The sequence below is a fragment of the Bufo gargarizans genome, chromosome 7 (assembly GCF_014858855.1).
Source record: "Bufo gargarizans isolate SCDJY-AF-19 chromosome 7, ASM1485885v1, whole genome shotgun sequence".
Taxonomy (NCBI): Eukaryota; Metazoa; Chordata; class Amphibia; order Anura; family Bufonidae; genus Bufo; species Bufo gargarizans.
Genome location: NC_058086.1, coordinates 115153870 through 115177559, shown reverse-complemented (window position 1 = coordinate 115177559; position 23690 = coordinate 115153870). Strand labels below are relative to the sequence as shown.

General features: G+C 44.9%; 1 protein-coding gene across 1 annotated transcript in view; it reads left to right on the top strand.

Moving 5' to 3' along the window:
* The window catches only part of HMCN1 (hemicentin 1), a 655003-nt gene that overhangs the window by 239846 nt on the left and 391467 nt on the right, over positions 1 to 23690 (top strand). The window contains 2 exon segments of the mRNA XM_044300627.1: positions 7671 to 7838; positions 23568 to 23681. Coding sequence (XP_044156562.1) covers positions 7671 to 7838; positions 23568 to 23681 — 282 coding nt within the window.

Here is a 23690-nt window from a genome sequence, read left to right as displayed (position 1 = left end):
GGCAGCTGGGCCCCAGGCGGAGAGCTGTTTGGCGCACGTCCTGCCGCCGCCAAGGATCGCAGGGCAACATTCTTTGCCTCCTGTTGCCACCTCCTCCTTCTCGGCTTCCTCCTCCTCTTCTTCCACCTGCTCATCCAGTCAGCCACACACCTTCACCACCAACTTCAGCACAGCCCGGGGTAAACGTCAGCAGGCCATTCTGAAACTCATATGTTTGGGGGACAGGCCCCACACCGCACAGGAGTTGTGGCGGGGTATTGAACAACAGACCGACGAGTGGTTGCTGCCGGTGAGCCTCAAGCCCGGCCTGGTGGTGTGTGATAATGGGCGAAATCTCGTTGCAGCTCTGGGACTAGCCAATTTGACGCACATCCCTTGCTTGGCGCATGTGCTGAATTTGGTGGTGCAGAAGTTCATTCACAACTACCCCGACATGTCAGAGCTGCTGCATAAAGTGCGGGCCGTCTGTTCGCGCTTCCGGCGTTCACATCCTGCCGCTGCTCGCCTGTCTGCGCTACAGCGTAACTTCGGCCTTCCCGCTCACCGCCTCATATGCGACGTGCCCACCAGGTGGAACTCCACCTTGCACATGCTGGACAGACTGTGCGAGCAGCAGCAGGCCATAGTGGAGTTTCAGCTGCAGCACGCACGGGTCAGTCGCACTACAGAACAGCACCACTTCACCACCAATGACTGGGCCTCCATGCGAGACCTGTGTGCCCTGTTGCGCTGTTTCGAGTACTCCACCAACATGGCCAGTGGCGATGACACCGTTATCAGCGTTACAATACCACTTCTATGTCTCCTTGAGAAAACACTTAGGGCGATGATGGAACAGGAGGTGGCCCAGGAGGAGGAGGAGGAGGATGAGGAAGAGGGGTCATTTTTAGCACTTTCAGGCCAGTCTCTTCGAAGTGACTCAGAGGGAGGTTTTTTGCAACAGCAGAGGCCAGGTACAAATGTGGCCAGCCAGGGCCCACTACTGGAGGACGAGGAGGACGAGGATGAGGAGGAGGTGGAGGAGGATGAGGATGAAGCATGGTCACAGCGGGGTGGCACCCAACGCAGCTCGGGTCCATCACTGGTGCGTGGCTGGGGGGAAAGGCAGGACGATGACGATACGCCTCCCACAGAGGACAGCTTGTCCTTACCCCTGGGCAGCCTGGCACACATGAGCGACTACATGCTGCAGTGCCTGCGCAACGACAGCAGAGTTGCCCACATTTTAACCTGTGCGGACTACTGGGTTGCCACCCTGCTGGATCCACGCTACAAAGACAATGTGCCCACCTTACTTCCTGCACTGGAGCGTGATAGGAAGATGCGCGAGTACAAGCGCACGTTGGTAGACGCGCTACTGAGAGCATTCCCAAATGTCACAGGGGAACAAGTGGAAGCCCAAGGCCAAGGCAGAGGAGGAGCAAGAGGTCGCCAAGGCAGCTGTGTCACGGCCAGCTCCTCTGAGGGCAGGGTTAGCATGGCAGAGATGTGGAAAACTTTTGTCAACACGCCACAGCTAACTGCACCACCACCTGATACGCAACGTGTTAGCAGGAGGCAACATTTCACTAACATGGTGGAACAGTACGTGTGCACACCCCTCCACGTACTGACTGATGGTTCGGCCCCATTCAACTTCTGGGTCTCTAAATTGTCCACGTGGCCAGAGCTAGCCTTTTATGCCTTGGAGGTGCTGGCCTGCCCGGCAGCCAGCGTTTTGTCTGAACGTGTATTCAGCACGGCAGGGGGCGTCATTACAGACAAACGCAGCCGCCTGTCTACAGCCAATGTGGACAAGCTGACGTTCATAAAAATGAACCAGGCATGGATCCCACAGGACCTGTCCGTCCCTTGTCCAGATTAGACATTAACTACCTCCCCATAACCATATATTATTGGACTCCAGGGCACTTCCTCATTCAATCCTATTTTTATTTTCATTTTACCATTATATTGCGATGCTACCCAAAGTTGAATGAACCTCTCCTCTGCCTGTGTGCTAGGCCTAAATATATGCCAATGGACTGTTGCAGTGGTGGCTGACATGAAGCCTGATTCTCTGCTATGACATGCAGACTAATTCTCTGCTGACATGAAGCCAGATTGTCTGTTACGGGACCTCTCTCCTCTGCCTGGGTGCTGGGCCTAAATTTATGACCATGGACTGTTGCAGTGGTGGCTGACGTGAAGCCTGATTCTCTGCTATGACATGCAGACTGATTCTCTGCTGACATGAAGCCAGATCGTCTGTTACGGGACCTCTCTGCTCTGCCTGTGTGCTAGGCCTAAATATATGCCAATGGACTGTTGCAGTGGTGGGTGACGTGAAGCCTCATTCTCTGCTATGACATGCAGACTGATTCTCTGCTGACATGAAGCCAGATTGTCTGTTACGGGACCTCTCTGCTCTGCCTGTGTGCTAGGTCTAAATATATGCCAATGGACTGTTGCAGTGGTGGGTGACGTGAAGCCTCATTCTCTGCTATGACATGCAGACTGATTCTCTGCTGTCATGAAGCCAGATTGTCTGTTACGGGACCTCTCTGCTCTGCCTGTGTGCTAGGCCTAAATATATGCCAATGGACTGTTGCAGTGGTGGGTGACGTGAAGCCTCATTCTCTGCTATGACATGCAGACTGATTCTCTGCTGACATGAAGCCAGATTGTCTGTTACGGGACCTCTCTGCTCTGCCTGTGTGCTAGGCCTAAATATATGCCAATGGACTGTTGCAGTGGTGGGTGACGTGAAGCCTCATTCTCTGCTATGACATGCAGACTGATTCTCTGCTGTCATGAAGCCAGATTGTCTGTTACGGGACCTCTCTGCTCTGCCTGTGTGCTAGGCCTAAATATATGCCAATGGACTGTTGCAGTGGTGGGTGACGTGAAGCCTCATTCTCTGCTATGACATGCAGACTGATTCTCTGCTGACATGAAGCCAGATTCTCTGTTACGGGACCTCTCTCCTCTGCCTGTGTGTGTGCTGGGCCTAAATATATGCCAATGGACTGTTGCAGTGGTGGCTGACGTGAAGCCTCATTCTCTGCTATGACATGCAGACTGATTCTCTGCTGACATGAAGCCAGATTCTCTGTTACGGGACCTCTCTCCTCTGCCTGTGTGTGTGCTGGGCCTAAATATATGCCAATGGACTGTTGCAGTGGTGGCTGACGTGAAGCCTCATTCTCTGCTATGACATGCAGACTAATTCTCTGCTGACATGAAGACAGATTCTCTGTTACGGGACCTCCCTCCTCTGCCTGGGTGCTGGGCCTAAATATATGCCAATGGACTGTTGCAGTGGTGGCTGACGTGAAGCCTCATTCTCTGCTATGACATGCAGACTGATTCTCTGCTGACATGAAGCCAGATTCTCTGTTACGGGACCTCTCTCCTCTGCCTGTGTGTGTGCTGGGCCTAAATATATGCCAATGGACTGTTGCAGTGGTGGCTGACGTGAAGCCTCATTCTCTGCTATGACATGCAGACTGATTCTCTGCTGACATGAAGCCAGATTCTCTGTTACGGGACCTCTCTCCTCTGCCTGTGTGTGTGCTGGGCCTAAATATATGCCAATGGACTGTTGCAGTGGTGGCTGACGTGAAGCCTCATTCTCTGCTATGACATGCAGACTAATTCTCTGCTGACATGAAGACAGATTCTCTGTTACGGGACCTCCCTCCTCTGCCTGGGTGCTGGGCCTAAATATATGCCAATGGACTGTTGCAGTGGTGGCTGACGTGAAGCCTCATTCTCTGCTATGACATGCAGACTAATTCTCTGCTGACATGAAGACAGATTCTCTGTTACGGGACCTCTCTCCTCTGCCTGGGTGCCGGGGCCTAAATATCTGAGAATGGACTGTTCCAGTGGTGGGTGACGGGAAGCCAGATTCTCTGCTATGGAACCTCTCTCCAATTGATTTTGGTTAATTTTTATTTATTTAATTTTTATTTTAATTAATTTCCCTATCCACATTTGTTTGCAGGGGATTTACCTACATGTTGCTGCCTTTTGCAGCCCTCTAGCTCTTTCCTGGGCTGTTTTACAGCCTTTTTAGTGCCGAAAAGTTCGGGTCCCCATTGACTTCAATGGGGTTCGGGTTCGGGACGAAGTTCGGATCGGGTTCGGATCCCGAACCCGAACATTTCCGGGATGTTCGGCCGAACTTCTCGAACCCGAACATCCAGGTGTTCGCTCAACTCTAACTGCCAAGCATTAACTGTATACCCTCCAAGTATCTTGCAAGATTGAAACCTGCTGTGACATAAACCTGCTGTGCATTTGGAACTGCAAAGGAATGCATTATCTTCTGTAACTGCATGTACAAATTTGGACTGTTTTCATCAAGTAAAGCAACGTTTGGTTCACCAACTGTGTACTCATTTAATCCTCCTGCAAACCGGTGTGCCACCGTTACAGGCACTGGCGTCACGATCCTTAAAGGGACCTTACCTAAGGCACTCAAAACACCTACAACATCCAGGGCACCTCACATACCATCAGGCCTAGTCCCTATTTACAGAGTGTGCCCCAGAGGAACTAGTGTCTGCCTCTCTTTCACTGTCGCATGCCTGCCCAGGGTTCTCCTCAGAAAAGTGACAGCAATTTTGGCGGGATAAACGAGAGACAAGGCGCTCATAGGGTAGTAATGTTTGGTAAATCGTTTTAGAGAGAGTACTGTATCAGTAGTTGCACTCACCTTCTGGTGTTATGGTTATATAAGCACAGCACTTGCAAAGGCGGGAGGAATAGGGGTACAATCCAGATGAGGTGTGCTGCCGGTATCTTTCTCAATCCTAGGAGTTGCCAATACTCCAAAGGAGTGATGTAGAATACTGTGAAAGGGCTGTGTACTGACTTGTACACACTATGATACCTTTTGGCGCAAAACCACAATAGCAAATGTTGTCTTTTAAGAGATATTTATTTGTTCAGATGACAACGCGTTTCGGAGTGACAATACTCCTTTATCAAGTCTTTAGGACCGGGTATACACGGTTGGCAGGGCTGGTCCAGTTACTGGTGCCGGATCCTGTCTGTGTATAGCGCTATACACAGACAGGATCCGGCACCAGTAACTGGACCAGCCCTGCCAACCGTGTATACCCGGTCCTAAAGACTTGATAAAGGAGTATTGTCACTCCGAAACGCGTTGTCATCTGAACAAATAAATACCTCAGAAAAGTGAGTAACCCTTGATTGCCCATACCGTGACCTCACTGTCGCTAATACCCTGCAGGTCTGGCGTGTTACATACATAACAAAAAAGTGTGAAACAACTGAAAATATGTAATATTCTAGGTTCTTCAAAGTAGCCACCTTTTGCTTTGATTACTGCTTTGCACACTCTTGGCATTCTCTTGATGAGCTTCAAGAGGTAGTCACCTGAAATGGTCTTCCAACAGTCTTGAAGGAGTTCCCAGAGATGCTTAGCACTTGTTGGCCCTTTTGCCTTCACTCTGCGGTCCAGCTCACCCCAAACCATCTCGATTGGGTTCAGGTCCGGTGACTGAGGAGGCCAGGTCAACTGGCGCAGCACCCCATCACTCTCCTTCATGGTCAAATAGCCCTTACACAGCCTGGAGGTGTGTTTAGGGTCATTGTCCTGTTGAAAAATAAATGATGGTCCAACTAAACGCAAACCGGATGGAATAGCATGCCGCTGCAAGATGCTGTGGTAGCCATGGTGGTTCATTATGCCTTAAATTTTGAATAAATCCCCAACAGTGTCACCAGCAAAGCACCCCCACACCATCACACCTCCTCCTCCATGCTTCACAGTGGGAACCAGGCATGTAGAGTCCATCCGTTCACCTTTTCTGCGTCGCACAAAGACACGGTGGTTGGAACCAAAGATCTCAAATTTGGACTTATCAGACCAAAGCACAGATTTCCACTGGTCTAATGTCCATTCCTTGTGTTCTTTAGCCCAAACAAGTCTCTTCTGCGTGTTGCCTGTCCTTAGCAGTGGTTTCCTAGCAGATATTCTACCATGAAGGCCTGATTCACACAGTCTCCTCTTAACAGTTGTTCTAGAGATGTGTCTGCTGCTAGAACTCTGTGTGGCATTGACCTGGTCTCTAATCTGAGCTGCTCTTAGCCTGCGATTTCTGAGGCTGGTGACTAGGATGAACTTATCCTCCGCAGCAGAGGTGACTCTTGGTCTTCCTTTCCTGGGGCGGTCCGCATGTGAGCCAGTTTCTTTGTAGCGCTTGATGGTTGTTGTGACTGCACTTGGGGACACTTTCAAAGTTTTCCCAATTTTTCGGACTGACTGACCTTCATTTCTTAAAGTAATGATGGCCACTCGTTTTTCTTAACTTAGCTGCTTTTTTCTTGCCATAATACAAATTCAAACAGTCTATTCAATAGGACTATACGCTCTGACTTCTTCACAAGGCAACTGATGGTCCCAATCCCATTTATAAGGCAAGAAATCCCACTTATTAAACCTGACAGGGCACACCTGTGAAGTGAAAACCATTTCAGGTGACTACCTTATGAAGCTCAACAAGAGAACGCCAAGAGTGTGCAAAGCAGTAATCAAAGCAAAAGGTGGCTACTTTGAAGAACCTAGAATATGACATATTTTCAGTTGTTTCACACTTTTTTGTTATGTATATAATTCCACATGTGTTAATTCATAGTTTTGATGCCTTCAGTGTAAATCTACAATTTTCATAGTCATGAAAATAGAGAAAACTCTTTGAATGAGAAGGTGTGTCCAAACTTTTGGTCTGTACTGTATATATATGTTTTTAGCCATAATATATTTACACATATTATATATTTAGAATATATAATATATTATAATATATGTGAATATATTATGGCAAAAACATCAGTAGTAGTTTCCCACATATTATACATTCATATATATCAGAAGTATGATTAATTGAATTCACAGATTTTGCATCATAGCCCAGAACCTTAACCACTACACTATATAGCTGCATAGCCAGTCACTTAAAAAAATAAAAATAAATGAGACTTCTACTGTATAGGTCTCAGTAGAAGTACAGTACAGTAGAAGTCTCATATATTATTATTATTTTTTTTAATTGTAACTGGCTATGCAGCTATTATAGCTGAGTGGTTAAGTGCCTTGCCTGTATTGCAGAAGGTTGTGAGTTTGAATCCAGGCAGAAATGTTTCTGACATACAGGCTAAATTATATTTAAATACACTGGGGTGTCTCCAAGCACTGACTCCATATATGGACATAGCTATATATGGAGTCAGAGCAGGGACTCCTAAGCTGCGGACTCACACTGAGGGATTCCCTCAGTGTACAGCGATCTTCTGCATAGAAATAGAGGCTAGATTAAATTTAAATACACTGACTCGAGCATACGTCGTTCTCGGCTGCAATGTGCTGAGCACAGCGATGCTCGAGCCGAACTGGTGTTTGGCTGAACATGCTCGCTCAACACTATTGTCTAGCATTTGTCTCTCTGTATATCTGTTTCTCGTCAGTATAGCATTTCATTTATTAACAGGATTGTTCACTACAGATTGTGTTTGTAGGGTCTTTTCCATCTCTGCATGTTAGCCATACTGCATATATTTACTGCCCATACGTCTTAAAATACGTGACTATGGTTATATTTGAGTAAAGCACTGTACTTCTAGAATGTGTGCTTATAACAGTGTATTTGTATTTTAAGTTCCACCAGCTTTCTCTGGAAAGTTTCAGGAATACGAAAATGTAAGTGTTGTGGAGAAAAATCCAGTGACTCTGACATGTGAAGTTTCAGGCCTCCCACCACCCAAAATAACATGGTACAAAGATGACTATCCTATTACTTCTGATCAACCTGCCCAAGTAATGTCAGGTAACTCAAGCTGCTCATTTATTTCAAAGCCCCAGATATGAAGTATACTTTGTATTATTGTGAACAATCAATGAGTCATGGAATTCTTTACTTTTTAAAATTCTTATTTTTGGCGAAATTAGTAATATGAAGATTTTTTTTAATGTTAATGTTTTATCTCCACAACACTTCACTATATCACAAGCATAACATAAAACTGATATGCTCTTTAACCCCTTAACGCAAAAAGCCGTGCATGTACAGCAGGGGATGCATTGCCAGAATGCATTCGGCCGCACATGCACTGCGGGATGGTTGGGCAGGCACCCAATCCCTGCAGGGGTCCGGCAGCCCCTGGTAGCCGGGCCCCCTGCTGTATCCGCCGGCATAGCTGTAAAAGCCGATGCCGGCGAATTAACCCCTTCTATGCCGCGGTCCGTTTTGAAAGGTGTATGCCCCCCAAAATAGTACTAATCTAACCGTCACCTCATCCCGCAAAAAATGGGCCCCTACATGAGACAATCGCCCAAAAAATCTAAAAAAACTATGGCTCTCAGACTATGGAGACACTAAAATTATTTTTTTTTGTTTCAAAAATGATTTTATTGTGTTAAATGTGAAACAAACAAAAAAAGTATACATATTAGGTATCGCCACGTCCATAAAAACCTGCTCTATAAAAATACCCCATGACCTAACCCCTCAGGTGAACACCGTAAAAAAAAAAGTGAAAAAACACAAAAACATGATTTATTTATTTTTTGTTTAAAAAATATTAGTGTATAAAACTTAAATAAAAAAGTATACATATTAGGTATCGCTACATCCATAATAACCTTCTCTATAAAAATATCACATAATTTATGGGGTCACCTTTTTGTAGTTTCTACTCTATGGGTGCATCAGGGGGGCTTCAAATGGGACATGTTGTAAAAAAAAACTGTCCAGCGAAATCTGCCTTCCAAAAACCGTATGGCATTCCTTTCCTTCTGCGCCCTGCCGTGTGCCCGTACAGCTGTTTACGACCACATATGGGGTGTTTCTGTAAACTACAGAATCAGGGCCATAAATATTGAGTTTTGTTTGGCTGTAAACCCTTGCTTTGTAACTGGAAAAAAATTATTAAAATGGAAAATCTGCCCAAAAAGTGAAATTTTGAAATTGTTTCTCTATTTTCCATTAATTCTTGTGGAACAATTAAAGGGTTAACAAAGTTTGTAAAATCTGTTTTGAATACCTTGAGGGGTGTAGTTTATAGAATGGGGTCATTTTTGGGGGGTTTCTATTATGTAAGCCTCACAAAGTGACTTCCGACCTGAACTGGTCCCTAAAAATTCGAGATATATGGGGAATGTAAAGTAATTTTTTTTTTTTGAGGTATTACTATGTATTATAGAAGTAGAGAAATTGAAACTTGGAAATTTGCAATTAAAAAAAAAATTGGGTAAATTTTGTATTTTTTTATAAATAAAAATGAAATATTTTGATTTTAAATTTACCACTGTCATGAAGTACAATATGTGACGAGAAAAATTTCTCAGAATGGCCTGGATAAGTAAAAGCGCTTTAAAGTTATCACCACATAAAGTGACACTGGTCAGATTTGCAAAAATCAGTCTGGTCCTTAAGGTGAAAAATGGTCCATCTTTAAGGGGTTAAACTGTAACTGTTATTTATTTCTTATGTGTAGGGACAGTGACAGGGAATGTTTTCGTCATTTATTTCATTTAGTGAATTTTTTGCGGGATGAGGTGACAGTTTGGTACTATTTTGGTGGGAAACGCCTTTTTGATCGCTTACTGTTGTACTTTTTGTGATGTAAGGTGACAAAAAAATGGTTTATTTAGCACAGTTTTTATTTTTTATTTTTGACAGTGTTCATCTGAGGGGTTAGGTCATGTGATATGTTTATAGAGCCGGATAAGGACGCGGCAATACCTAATATGTATACTTTTCCCCCCCCCTATTTTTTTACCAATTTTTTTAACTTTTTTTTAACTTTATTTTTTTGTCCCACTTTGGGACTTAAACTTTGGGGGGTATATTCCTTTACAATGCATTCCAATACTTCTGTATTGGAATGCATTGTCTGTATGAGTAATACTGTGTGTACACTTATACAGCTTCCGGGGCCTGTGAGGTCCAGGCGGCTGGATCTCACAGGCTCTTCACCACAAGGCAGCGCATGGGGACCCGATGGCACCGCCGCACAGCCGCCACAACCGCGGGTAAAGCCGCAAACCGCATATCTGAATTGACCTGCGGTTTGTCACATGACCCCCCCCGGCGTTGTGACAGGATGCCCGCTGAATGATTTCAGCGGGCATCCTGTTCCGATTAACCTGCGCCGCAATTGCGGTTTAAACCCATGACGTGCCAGTATGTCATGGGTTCTTAAGGACTCGGGAAACATGCCGTACCGGTACATCATGTGTCCCTAAGGGGTTAAGTAAAAGAATTGCATAGTAGCACATGTCCCTTATTCACACACGCAACTTTCTTTTAGCCATCGGTGGTCCCAATCATCAGAAAATGAACTTTGTTTGAAATGCTAATGAGCATATGTACGCCCCCTCCGCCGTCATTCACATTCCAGCCCTTACTCCATCTGCCTGATCTACACTGTACATGCTCGAGATTTAGACGGGATACCGTAACAAACAGGCAGTTGGAGTTAGGGCTGGAATGTGAATTGCGGCGGAGGGGCATGCATATTGAAGCAGGGGGAATTATCTTAAAGCCGAGAGAAGCCGGGCTTGGGCTGTGTATAAAGGCGGGTCTGGGCACTGGCAAGTGGCGTGCCTGGGCTCCTTCAGCCGAGTGTAATGCTTCGCTGGGCACTTTGCAGGCTCATTAGCATTTCATACAAAGTTTGTTTTCTGAAGATTGGAACCACCAATGGCTAAAAGAAAGGTACATGTGTGAAAAAGGCTAAGTTCACATCAGCGTTCAGCCTTTCCGCTCTCCTGCTCCATTATAGCGCAGGACTTTTGTCTTCGCTTCAAAAATCTTCCTCTGAGCGGTAACCTAACGGACCCCATTATAGTCTATGAGGTCCGCAGGCCCTGTTCAGCTCAGTTATGTGCCGAATCTGTCCTTTCCATTCTCTTGCTCCTATAACGGAGCAGGAGAGCGGAAAGGCTGAATGGTGATGTGAACTCAGCCTAAGGCCTCATGCACCGTTCCATTTTTTGCAGTCTGCTAATTGCGGATCCGCAAAACACGGAAGCCGCCTGTGTGCCTTTCGCAATTTGCAGAACGGAACAGGCGGCCCATTGTAGAAATGCCTATTCTTGTCCGCGAAACAGACAAGAATAGGACATGTTATATATTTTTTGCAGGGCTACGTATCAGAGCAACGGATGCGGACAGCACACGGAGTGCTGTCCGCATCTTTTGCGGCCCCATTAAAGTCAATGGATCCGCATCCGAGCCGCAAAAACTGCGGCTCGTATGCGGCCCTAAACAGCGGTCGTGTGCATGAGGCCTAAGGGACATGTGCTACTATGCAATTCCTTTACTTAAATAGCAATGATGTAGTTGACAGATTTCCTTTAAATGAATAAACTACAGGTTAAACTGAATCTTTCCCCACAAAACTATATGTCAATCTGCTCAGCGACATGCTGCCTGCAGATTGCACTGCATTTTTTTGGTGAAGGGATCCCAGTAATGCCTCTGAGGCACCGGTGACACAATTAGGCTGACAATTGATTCACGTCATCGCTATGCCCAAGGCTCATTTGTGCTTATTCATCGGGTGACCTCCATCTTTCTTTCCTGCTGCAGTGATACAAATCAAAATTACACCCTATCCCTAATTTTCAAAACATTGATCTTAGGAATATTGGGCCTTATTTATCAAAAGTATCGAGCAGGAAAAATATCTTAGTCACCCGTAATAATCAATCAGAGGGCGACTTTCATTTTTTCAGAGCAGTGTATAAAATGAAAGCTGAGCTCTGATTGGTTGCTGTTTTGCTGTTAGAGAGTATTGATAAATGAGCTCCACTGACTAGTCAAACCCTTTCACACGAGCGAGTTTTCCGCGCGGGTGCTATGTGTAAAGTGAACGCATAGCACCCGCACTGAATCCTGACCCATTCATTTCAATGGGTCTGTGTACATAAGCGGTTTTTTTTTAAGCATCAGTTCAGCTTTGCATGATAATCGCATGTTCTATATTCTGCATTTCTCACGCAGCCTTGGCCCCATAGAAGTAAATGGAGCTTTGGTGAAAAACGCATTGCATTCTGATGTAATTCAGATGCAGTCCAGATGCAATGCATTTTTTTCTGACTGTTTCTAGGAGATCTCTTTTGTAAACCTTAAATTTTATTTTCATGCGCGTGATAAACACATCAGAACTGATTGAACCCGCACGTAAAAAACTTAAACACTGAACGCAATCACATACAAAACTGACTGAACTTGCAATGGTGCGAGTTTCACTGAATGCATCCTGTCACAATCCGTATCATTTGTGTGAAAGAGGCCTTAACCCTATGCTGCCCTTAATGTAAACTACCCATCATCTTGGCCTTCCCTGCTTCTGGTCACTGTATACAGACTTAGCACAATCATTTGCCATTCTGCTTTGAAAGCTTTAACCCATAGAGGACCCGCGCCGTACATGTACAGCACAGATGTCCATGACTTAAGGACCACCGCCGTACATGTATGGTGCTGTGATCGGGCGGGTGCAAGAGATGCGCCCGCCCAATCCACGGCAGGGGTCCGGCAGTCACTAATAGCCTGACCCCTGCTGCATGCGCCGTCATTGATGAAATCACCAATGCCGGCACATTAACCCTTGATATGCCGCGGTTAGCACTGACCGCGGCACATGCAGTGTCCTTGCGGGTATCGGAGCTGCCATCAGGTCCCCGTGCTGCTGTGACGGGGACCCGATGGCATGGAAGGCAGCCCAATGCCTTCCTTAGGCATTGTGGCTGCCTTTTGGGAGAGCCTGTGAGATCCAGCCCCCTGGATCTCACAGGCAGGAAGGCTGTAAGTGTATTACAGTGTGTAATACACTTACAGCTAATACATTACAATACAGATTGCGATTTATCCCTAGTGAGACCTCCTATGCCTGGCCTGTATAAACAGATATAATCACTGCAGACAATCCTTATCAGATAGCTTGAACTCCCCAACACTGAGTTTATCCGTGTAAGTTGCTTTATTCTGTAAGCCAGATAACAGAGTACAGCAGAACAGATGGATTCCGGTATAGTGCGGTCAAAAGATGATGCTTTCATAAGCGTACATGAGAATACATGTGTACCTGTACATATAGCTGGAGCAGTAAGAAGATACATGAAGGGAGGTACACAGAAGAAGGGGTGGAGCAATAAAAGGAAATTAATCACAGATATCACGAACAAGAAAACAAGTGCATTACTAAAAACGGCCACTAGATGGGAGCATATAACCATATATAGAATGTCATATGAATTAAACTATATAGATTTAACTGCGTAGCAGTACACTCCCCATCTGGCATTGAAAATGTCACTATATAAACCATAACGGTAGTTAGATCATTGCAAATAAACAACAGTGCAATTTGATTAATGTCTGAGGACCTGAAAAACATAAAGAAAACATGCATATAATTCAACAACTAAAATGTAAGGCTTCAAGGGTATCAATTAAAGTTCAAACACTTCTTCCTTGAAGTTTCAGGTAGGATTCAGCAGCATAGGCAATAAGTTCATTCTCCAAAGGGCAAGAGCAGAATAAGTTCCGTGATAGGCCTGATGAAAGTCTTTACAGTCCCTTGTCTTGCAACTTTCACCTCCACCTTGCGTACCTTACCATCATCACTAGGAATGCTCTTCACAATAAGTCCTATAGGCCACTCGATTCTTTCGGCTTGCTGGTCCTTGAGCAGAACAAGCTCTCCAACTTGTATGTTATAGGACACTGTCGTTGCCATTTCCTGCGTCCATGCAGTGGAAAGATACTCCATCTTCCAACAATTCCAGAAGCGGTTGGCAAGGTTTTGTACTCACTTCCATTAATCATAGCAATGATTTTCATCTTTAAAGTTTCCAGGTGGAACAGGAACAGACCCAAGCTTCTGGGTAAGCAGGGTAGCTGGGTTAAGGATAGTTGGGTTTTGTGGATCTGTACACACTGGAACAAGTGGTCTTGAGTTGATTATGGCAGATGCTTCTGCCAAGAAGGTGGTTAGAATCTCGTGGGTATGTCTTGTGGAGTTTAATTCCCTAAACACAGAGTCCAGTATTTTTCGTGTGATGCATATCATTATCTCCCATGAGCCGCCCATGTGGAAAGAATGAGGAGGATTGAAAATTCATGTACAGCCGTTTTCAGCTAAAAGTTCTTGGATTGGCTTCAAGTTGAGTTGTAACTCTCTACTGAGAGAGTAGTGGATGCATGGAATAGCCTTCCTGCAGAAGTGGTAGCTGCAAATACAGTGAAGGAGTTTAAGCATGCATGGGATAGGCATAAGGCTATCCTTCATATAAGATGGGGCCAGGGACTATTCATAGGATTCAGATATATTGGGCAGACTAGATGGGCCAAATGGTTCTTATCTGCCGACACATTCTATGTTTCTATGTTTCTATACAGGCTTCAACAAATTAATTCCACACTCAGACCTCAGTGTCTTGACTGGTTCTCTGATGGCAAGAAATAGTCTTAGAGCGTTGATGAAGCTTGAGGCATCCATAGATTCTATCACTTCAATGTGTACTGCGCGCACACTCATGCAAGTGAACAGCACTGCCTATCGTTTACTATTTGCTTGGCCACCTCAAGTTCTGCGGGCTGTTACCATCCATGGCCCAAATACATCCAATCCAACATGAGAGAAAGGTGGGTCAGTACTTAATCTGTCAGCTGGCAAATCTGACATTAGCTGTTGCTGATGTTTACCTCTTAATTTACGGCACTGAACACAACTGTGCAGCATAGCTGTAACTTGTCTTTTTGCTCCTATGATCCAAAAGCCGGCAGCTCTTATGGCACCTTCAGTGAAGTGTCTACCTTGGTGCTTGACCCTTTCATGGTATTGCTGTATGCTGTATGAGCAGAGTGGTGATATGGTGGCGAGCAGGTATTATGAGAGGATTCTGTTCTTGTTCTCCCAATTCTGCCTTGTTTAAACGTCCACCAGTTCAGGTTAGCAATTGGACTATTTTTGGGAATATTCCTCTTGTAACGGATACATATAATTTCAGAGCCAAAGACATCCTGTTGTACACTGCGTATTATGATCATTTCACCTTTAGCAATGTCCTTTGCAGAAAGAGGCTTTTCACACGCGTGCCAATCTTGACATTGAAGATCCGTGGACTGTGTGTGAAAGCAGTGCACGATATGGACTACACCCCTCTGCTCTTTCCCGGTCTGAAAAAATCAGGTCCTTGAGGACTGCCTCATAGAATTGGAGGAATGTCCCTGTGCTGCCAGCGCTTCGGGATAGTACAAAAGAGTTGTACAAGGCAACCTGTACCAAGTAGACTGCAACTTTTTTGTACCATGCCCGGGTTTTGCTCATGGCATTATATGGCTTGAGGACTTGATCAGAGAGATCAACTCCTCCCATACACCGATTGTAATCGACGATACAATTGGGCTTGAGGACTGTTGCCGCGGTACTTCGCACAGAGACGGGGGTGGTGCTGTTACCGTGGATTGTGGACAGTACAAGGACATCCGTCTTGTCCTTATACCTGACCAGCAACAGGTTTCCACTGGTAAGGGCACGGGTCTCACCCCTGGGAATAGGTACCTGGAGGGGGTGGGCAGGGAGGCCGCGCAGATTTTTCTGCACGGTCCCACAAGCGAACGTGGATCTGGCGGCAAGGGACTGCAACAAGGGGATACTAGTATAAAAGTTATCCACGTACCATTGGTAACCCTTATCTAGCAGTGGGTACATAAGGTCCCACACGAGTTTCCTGCTAACACCCAGAGTGGGGGGACATTCTGGGGGTTGAATACGGGAATCTCACCCCTCGTACACAAGAAATTTGTAAGTGTACCCTGAGGTACTCTCACAAATTTTGTATAGCTTCACGCCATACCTCGCTTAGTGGGAATGTATTAGCAGAAACTGAGTCTCCCCTTGAACGCAACGAGAGACTCATCAAACGCGACCTCCCTTCCAGGTACGTAGGCCTGCGCAAATTTGGCCCCAAAGTGATCGATGACCGGCTGTATCTTATACAGACGGTCATGGGCAGGATCACCTCGGACATTTCCGGATGGCCTCAAACCGGGGACATGTCATGTAGAGTGGGGTCTATTAGAGCACGTCCCCACTCCAGTATTTCCTGACACTAGGTTTTTGCACTAGGCCCATGTGCAGCACAAGGCCCCAAAATGTCCTCATCTCGGCTGCACTGACCGGCGTCCAGCCACCGGGTCTAGCCAAAAATGAGCCCGGGTGTTGCGCGACGAACTGTTGGGCGTACAGGTTTGTCTGCTCCACCATCAGATTCACAAATGGGTCACTGAAAAAAAAAAAAAAAAGTCAATTTCAGTAAACCCCATTGTGGGAATCTGGATTCCTGGATTGCCAACAAAATCCGGAATCTCGGGCTCAAAATCCACTGGGGGACACCAGCTAAGTTCAGCAGCAGGGGGCTCCAGTGGGCTTATTTGGTGGACCGGGAAACCAGTACGAGCCCCAGGGCGGCTCGTACTAGGGTGGGCCACGGGGTTCTAGCATGTGGGGCCCCTGGCTCCGCCTGCGGATGACAAGAGAAAAGTGGGGTCATCCTCATCCTCACTGGGGCTCTCGGAGTCGGAGGCAATCTGGGCGTATGCCTCCTCCACCGAGAACATCCGGCGGGCCATAGGTATGTGTGTGTGCTTGTGTATGTGCGTGCGTGTAAACCTTTATTGTATGTGTGTGTGTGTGGGGGCACGGGTGTTTGCGTACTAAAAAGTAAAAAAAAAAAAAATGGACAAATGTTAGAAAAAAAATAAAATTCAAAGTTGCTGATCAGCGGTACAACTCTGATTAGCGGTGGGACGGGCGATGCGCTAACAGTGGCCGGACGCTAAGAGTGCCGGCCAGTCAGTGTACGCAGAAAGAAAAAAAAGTGGTGGTGGGGGGGCTGGTCTGGCGGGGGGTCTGGGGGTGGGATGGTAAGGGGGGGCAAGTGGCAGGGGGGTCTAGGGTCTCAAAGCTAGAAAATATGTTTAGATAAAGTGTTGTTTTTCCTAACTAACTTAGCCCTTCTATTCCTGCCTAACGGTGCCGATGGGGGGGATCGCAGGAGCCTGGTGAGGACTGTGCTGCATGGTGCAGGTGCTGAACAGGAAGAGGAGGGGAGAGAGGAGCGCTGGAAGTTTGAATCTCGCGCCTCTCTCCTTGCACCAATCAGCACCCTGGACAGCAGGCATCAGCACCACGGCCAGCACCGCCTCTCCCAAATGCACGGACTGTTATTGGTGGTGTGTAATCACACCACCGATCAGTCTTTTTCCGGTTCATTGGGTCAGGGGAGACCCGAATGGACTGGAAACGCAGCAAACCGCAGGTCTGAATTGACCTGCGGTTTTCTGCGATCGCCGATACGCGGGGCATGACCCCCCCCGACGTTGTAACAGGATGCCCGCTGAATGATTTCAGCGGCCATCCTGTTCCGATTAACCCCCGCTGCGCCGCAATCGCATGTTAAACCCATGATGTACCAGCAACAGCAACACTATTTGATGCAATTTTGTGTAGTCTGAGGTTAGTCTCAGAAAGCATACCTTGTGTCATTTGGAGCAGGTCTATGGCTTCTATCTCTATAGGTAAAGACTTAAGTCCATCATCAACATAAAAGTCTCTCTCAACGAAGTGTCGAGCATCCGCGCCATACTCCTTTTCTCCATCAATGGCAGTCCTTCGTAAACCATATGTTGCAACAGTGGGTGAGGGACTATTTCCGAAAACATGTACTTTCATGCGATATTCAATAATCTAATTGTCCATGTTGTTGTCACGGTGCCACAGAAACCTTAGGAAGTTCCTATGGTCTTCGCGTACAATGAAGCAATGAAACATCTGTTCAATATCAGCAGTTATGACAACTAGTTCTCTTCTAAATCTCATAAGTACGCCTACAAGGTTGTTGGTTAGGTTTGGGCCAGTGAGAAGAACATCGTTTAGCGATACACCTTAATGCTTGGCACTGGAGTCAAATACCATCCTGGTTTGTTTTGGCTTACGTGGATGATACACTCTGAAGAAAGGCAAATACCAGCACTCATCGTGTCTTTGAAGTGGTTGTGCTGGTTCGTGTGATCATTGTCAAAGATCCTTTTCATAAAGGTGATGAAATGATCTTTCATTTCAGGCCTGTTCCTTAGTGTTCGTTGAAGTGAGTTGAATCTGGATAAAGCCTGTTCACAATTGGTTGGGAGTTTGGCCCTTGAAGCATGAAGAGGTAATGGTACAACCCAGCTGTTAGACTCATCCAAAAATAATTCTGTATCCATTATTTTGATGAATTCTCTGTCTTCAACTGACAAGGCTATTTTGTTATCCTCACTTGTAGTACAAAACACTGTGCTACCTAGGTTGTCATCACAAAGGACAGGAGTAACATCAGGTACTTGGATGATGTCAAGAAGCTTCTCCTTTACTTCATAATGGTGAGGGAAATTTTTGAAGTGGGATGCACGTCTTAACACGTAAGTCTTGAAGGAGTGGATCTCAGATGGCGTACACATCCTGTCCGAGCATACATCGCCCACTATTACCCAGCCTAGGTCAAGTCTTTGTGCATAAGGGGCGTCATCAGGCCCATCGCACTGATTGCGTACTTTATGTACTCTAAGAATGTCCCTTCCTAACAGGACTAAGATTTCAGCACTCTCGTCCATTGCAGGAATCTCATCAACAAGGTGCCTTAAATGAGGATGTTGATACCGAGCTTCTGGAGTGGAAATCTTTTCCCTTTTGTCTGGTATCTGGTCGCACTCGACTAAAGTTGGTAGGGGTATGCCCTCTCCCTCGTTGATATGGGAGATCATGAACCTGTCAACCCTTCTGCCGAAGGTCTCTACACGACCAGAACAGGTTCTGAGAGTATATGGCATTGCGTGACCCTCTATGCTAAAGATCTCAAAGAATTTAGGCTTAACCAGGGATCTGTTGCTCTGTTCATCTATTATGGCATACATCCTAGCAGCTTTCTCATGATGACTCTTTGGGTATATCTTGACTAGGCATATATTGGCACAGCATTTGTACATGAAGAAGAGACCTTATCTTTGGTTGGAGCATGAATTTGTTGCTCCCCGCCTTGATTTGAGACAGGAGTAGAGGTAGGAAGCTGCTGTGGGTTGTCTGGTAGTGGAGTAGAATGCATGATTGTAACATGTCTGTCGCTACTGCATTCTGTGCACTTGATGACAACTTTACAGTCTTAAGCAAAATGGCTATAAGAATCACAGCACTTCTAGAATATGCCAAGTTTCCGGAGAATCTCCCTGCGCTCTTGTAAAGTCTTTGCCCTAAGGCCACGACATTTCTTAAGAGGGTGAGGCTTCTTGTGAATAGGACACTGACGATTAGGGTCGTTATCTCTGTCATCCATGGCGCCCTGATCAGTAGAAGAGTGAGATGTCTGTCCTTTTAACAGATATTGCTCAATTTAAGTCTCTACGTTTAACTGTTGTGTTATCATACCTTGATGATGGTGAGGATGAAGCAGACAGGTTGGGTTCACTGAATTTGAAGCTGGGATCGTTTCTCATCCAGGCTTGATGACTAATAAACCTGCAGAAGTATGAGAATGGAAGAAAGGATACGTTATAATCTCTTTTGCATCTTGAGCCCTGTTGTGCCCATTTCTCTTGTAGGCCGTATGGCAGTTTGGACACCACTGGGTTGACACTATGAGCGGTGTCCAGGAAGCTTAGGCCAGGTAGACATGGGTCAGTCTTTGCCAACTCTAGCTCCATGAGGAGGTCACTTAGATCTTGGAGCTTGCAATAGTCTTTGTTACCTATTTTTGGGACGTTTTGCAGTCTCTTGAATAGAGAGCTTTCTATGGCTTCAGCGTTACCCTAGGTTTGCTTAAGTCTTGCCCATGCAGCAACAAGACCTGCATCTGGGTGGTCAATATGTACTGTTCTGAGTATTTTAACACAACATGCAGATTCTTGTCTCAGCCACTTTATGAGCAAATCAAGTTCTTCCTTAGCAGTAAGGTTGAGAGCGGTAATAGTAGCCTTGAAGGTTGATCTCCAGGCCCTGTAGCTCTCTGGACAGTCATCAAACCTTGAGAGGCTTGTGTTAATGAGCTCACGGCTTACCATGTATCTGGAAAAGTCATTCATGTCTGGTTTCTCACTCCTTTGTGTGAAAGTAACTTGTGTAACCCCTTGGGTGTGAAAGTTCTCTGATGTAGGGTGAGGTTTACCAGGGTAAAATGATGTTGCATGAGCGTTTAACTGTGGTGTAGTCTCTAAGGCTTGTGCTGGCTTTGATTTGAGCTGCAGCTTATCACCGGAAGTCGCCTTGTTGTTGACATGAGTTGATCCGGTTTGCTGCATAGATGTACTTGTGTTGTAGACTTGAATAGGCTTATACATATAGAGCTGAGAGGTCTTTGTTTTGGGAGTCAGAACAGTGTTGTTAGTAGGAGGCACAGGAGATGACTCTGTATCTTTGCAGATGTTATGCTTTAGAACGTATTCACTGGTGCGTTCAGCTGGATCTTCCAGTTTTGCTGGGATAAGGCAGTCTAAATTTGTACTTTGTCCCATTGCTTGTTCAAGGACTTTCAGTCTTGCTAGGGAAGCTGCTTTCTCCCCTTCCATTTGCAGAATCTTTATCTGTGAATCTGCCTCTGCTTAGAGAGCTTTACTTTGAGGTTCCATCTTGGCTTGATGAGCTGCCATCTCTGCTTGTTGAGCTGCCCTTTGAAGTTCCATCTCCGCTTGATGAGCTTCCATCTCTGCTTGTTGAGCTGCCCTTTGAGCTTCTATCTCTGCTTGTTGAGCTGCCCTTTGAGCTTCCATCTCTGCTTGTTGAGCTGCCCTTTGAGCTTCCATCTCTGCTTGCTTTCTGGTAAAGGAGCTTTGCGCCTTTTTTGATTCGGCATCAGCACAGGTCTCTATTAACTTGTCGCTTAATGTTAATCATCTGGAACAAGAGGATCTGGAAGAAAGTGCAGTGCGCTTTATTGTGGTGGATCTGCGAGATCTGGTCTCCTGCAGTTGAGTAATGCGGAGTTCTGCCTTAAATTTTGCATTTTGCACTGCGAGATCCCTTTGTTGGTTCAGTGCATCAGTCCTGGTCAGTTCTGCTGAAGACTCCTCTATATTAGAGTCCTGCAAGAAGGCTGAGTATTTTGCAGACAGCTGCTGGTAGCATACATACACAGCAAATAGGTGATTTATAGAGTCCCTTGTTTCGCTGGTAGATCATTAGAGTTTGACAAAACTGACATGCAGTGTGAGATTCTGTCCCAGAGGTCTGACAGATTAATGGAGAACTCATCTCTAGTGGCTTGATAGTTTTCGCTGAGTTTCTGTGTTGGTTTTATTGTACATTTGGGTCTTACACTCTGTTCGGTAATATCTGCAGAATCTGCTCCTTGTACGTCTGCCGGTCCAGAGGCATGATGTATCTGCGTTGGTTCAGCCATAAAAGAGTGTTCAGAGCCTTGTCTAGACATTTTTTACAGTTTTGCAAAAAAATTGTACTGTCTCTTTAAAAAGACGAACAGCAGCTTAGACAGGTGAGGTAACAGTGCGCTCCTTAGAGGTTTAGGCGTTATCTCACTATTCTACACTATCGAGTATTGATCTGGTATTTGTTGCTATTTGGCTGTATATGGGTTGTAATATATGCAACTGGTTTTCCATGCTATTATCTCTTTTACCCTTTTGGCTTATGTAACTCTTGCAGTTTTTCCTGTATCATTTAGAATGGACTTCCTCCTTCGGTATTGGAGGAGTCCCTTATGTCTTTTTATGCAATTTGCTGTTAAGCCATATTGATTACTCCTTGTGTACCTACTGGGGAGCTGCTTATTCACAGCGCTAACTGCATTGCTGCTATATATTCATTCATACTTTCAATAATTTATATATGTTGTCTTTTATGATGTAATTTAATAAAATATGTCATGATAATACATGTGTGCTCTTGTTTTTTTGGTAATATTGAGTATATTTCCACACATTGTCTCTCATCTTTTTGATGATTATGTTGGTTGTACTGTCAGTTAAATGTTGTAAATAACAAAAAAAAAAAAATGGTGCCAAAACAGCTATTTCTTGTTACCTTGCCTCACAAAAACTGTAATATAGAGCAACCAAAAAGCATATGTACCCTAAAATAGTACCCCAAAAAAAAAAAAAATGCCACCTTATCCCGCAGTTTCGAAAATGGGGTCACTTTTTGGGAGTTTCTACTCTAGGGGTGCATCAGGGGGGCTTCAAATGGGACATGGTGTCAAAAAACCAGTCCAGCAAAATCTGCCTTCTAAAAACTGTATGGTGTTCCTTTCCTTCTGCGCAATGCCGTGTGCCCGTACAGCAGTTTACGACCACATATGGGGTGTTTCTGTAAACTACAGAATCAGAGCCATAAATATTGAGTTTTGTTTGGCTGTTAAGCCTTGCTTTGTAACTAGAGAAAATTTATTAAAATGGAAAATCTGCCCAAAAAGTGAAATTCAGAAATTTCATCTCTATATTCCATTAATTCTTGTGGAACACCTAAAGGGTTAACAAAGTTTGTAAAACCAGTTTTGTATACATTGAGGGGTGTGATTTCTAAAATGGGGTCACTTTTTTGGTGTTTCTATTCTAGGGGTGCATCAGGGGGTCTTCAAATGTGACACGGCAGTTTAAATTAAATTATACCAGTGTATAAATCTGCTTTCCAAAAACCACATGGCGTTCCTTTCCTTTTATGCAATGCTATGTGCCCGTACAGTAGTTTACAACCACGTATGGGGTGTTTCTGTAAACTACAGAATCAGGGCAATTAATATTGAGTTTTGTTTGGCTGTTAACCCTTGCTTTGTTAGTGTAAATACATTGATTACAGTTGAAAATCTGCCAAAAAAGTGAAATTCTGAAATTTCCTCTCCATTTTCCATTAATTCTTGTGTAACACCTAAAGGGTTAACAAAGTTTGTAAAATCAGTTTTGAATACCTTGAGGGGTGTAGTTTCTAAAATGGGGTCATTGTTGGGTGGTTTCTATTATGTAAGCCTCACAAAGTGACTTCAGACCTGAACTGGTTCTTTAAAAAGGGGGTTTTGGAAATTTTCTGAAAAATTTCAAGATGTGCTTCTAAACTTCTAAGCCTTCTAACGTCCCCAAAAAATAAAATGGCATTCACAAAATAATCTAAGCATGTAGTAGACATATGGGAAATCTATTATAAATGATCTATTATAAAAGTAGAGAAATTGAAATGTGGAAATTTGCTAATTTGGCATTTTTTTAAATAAATAAAAATGTTTTTTTTTTTATTCTAATTTACCCCTGTCATGAAGTACAATATGTGACGAGAAAACAGTCTGAGAATTGCCTGGATAAGTAAAAAAGCGTTTTAACGTTATCACCACATAAAGTGACATATGTCAGCTTTGCAAAAAATGGCCTGGTCCTTAAGGTGAAAAATGGCAAGGTCCTGAAGGGTTTAAATATAAAATTAGGTATATACAAAGAAATTAAATGATCTGCCATGCTTAGGCAACTCCAGAAAAAAAGTCTGCTAATGCATTGCATTTTTTATCTCAGGTGGTGCGATCCTGCGCTTTTTGCACACTTCTCTTTCGGATGCTGGAAGATACCGCTGTGTGGTTTCAAATGCTGCTGGAGAGAAAAGTAAAAACTTCCAATTAAATGTACTAGGTAAATGTT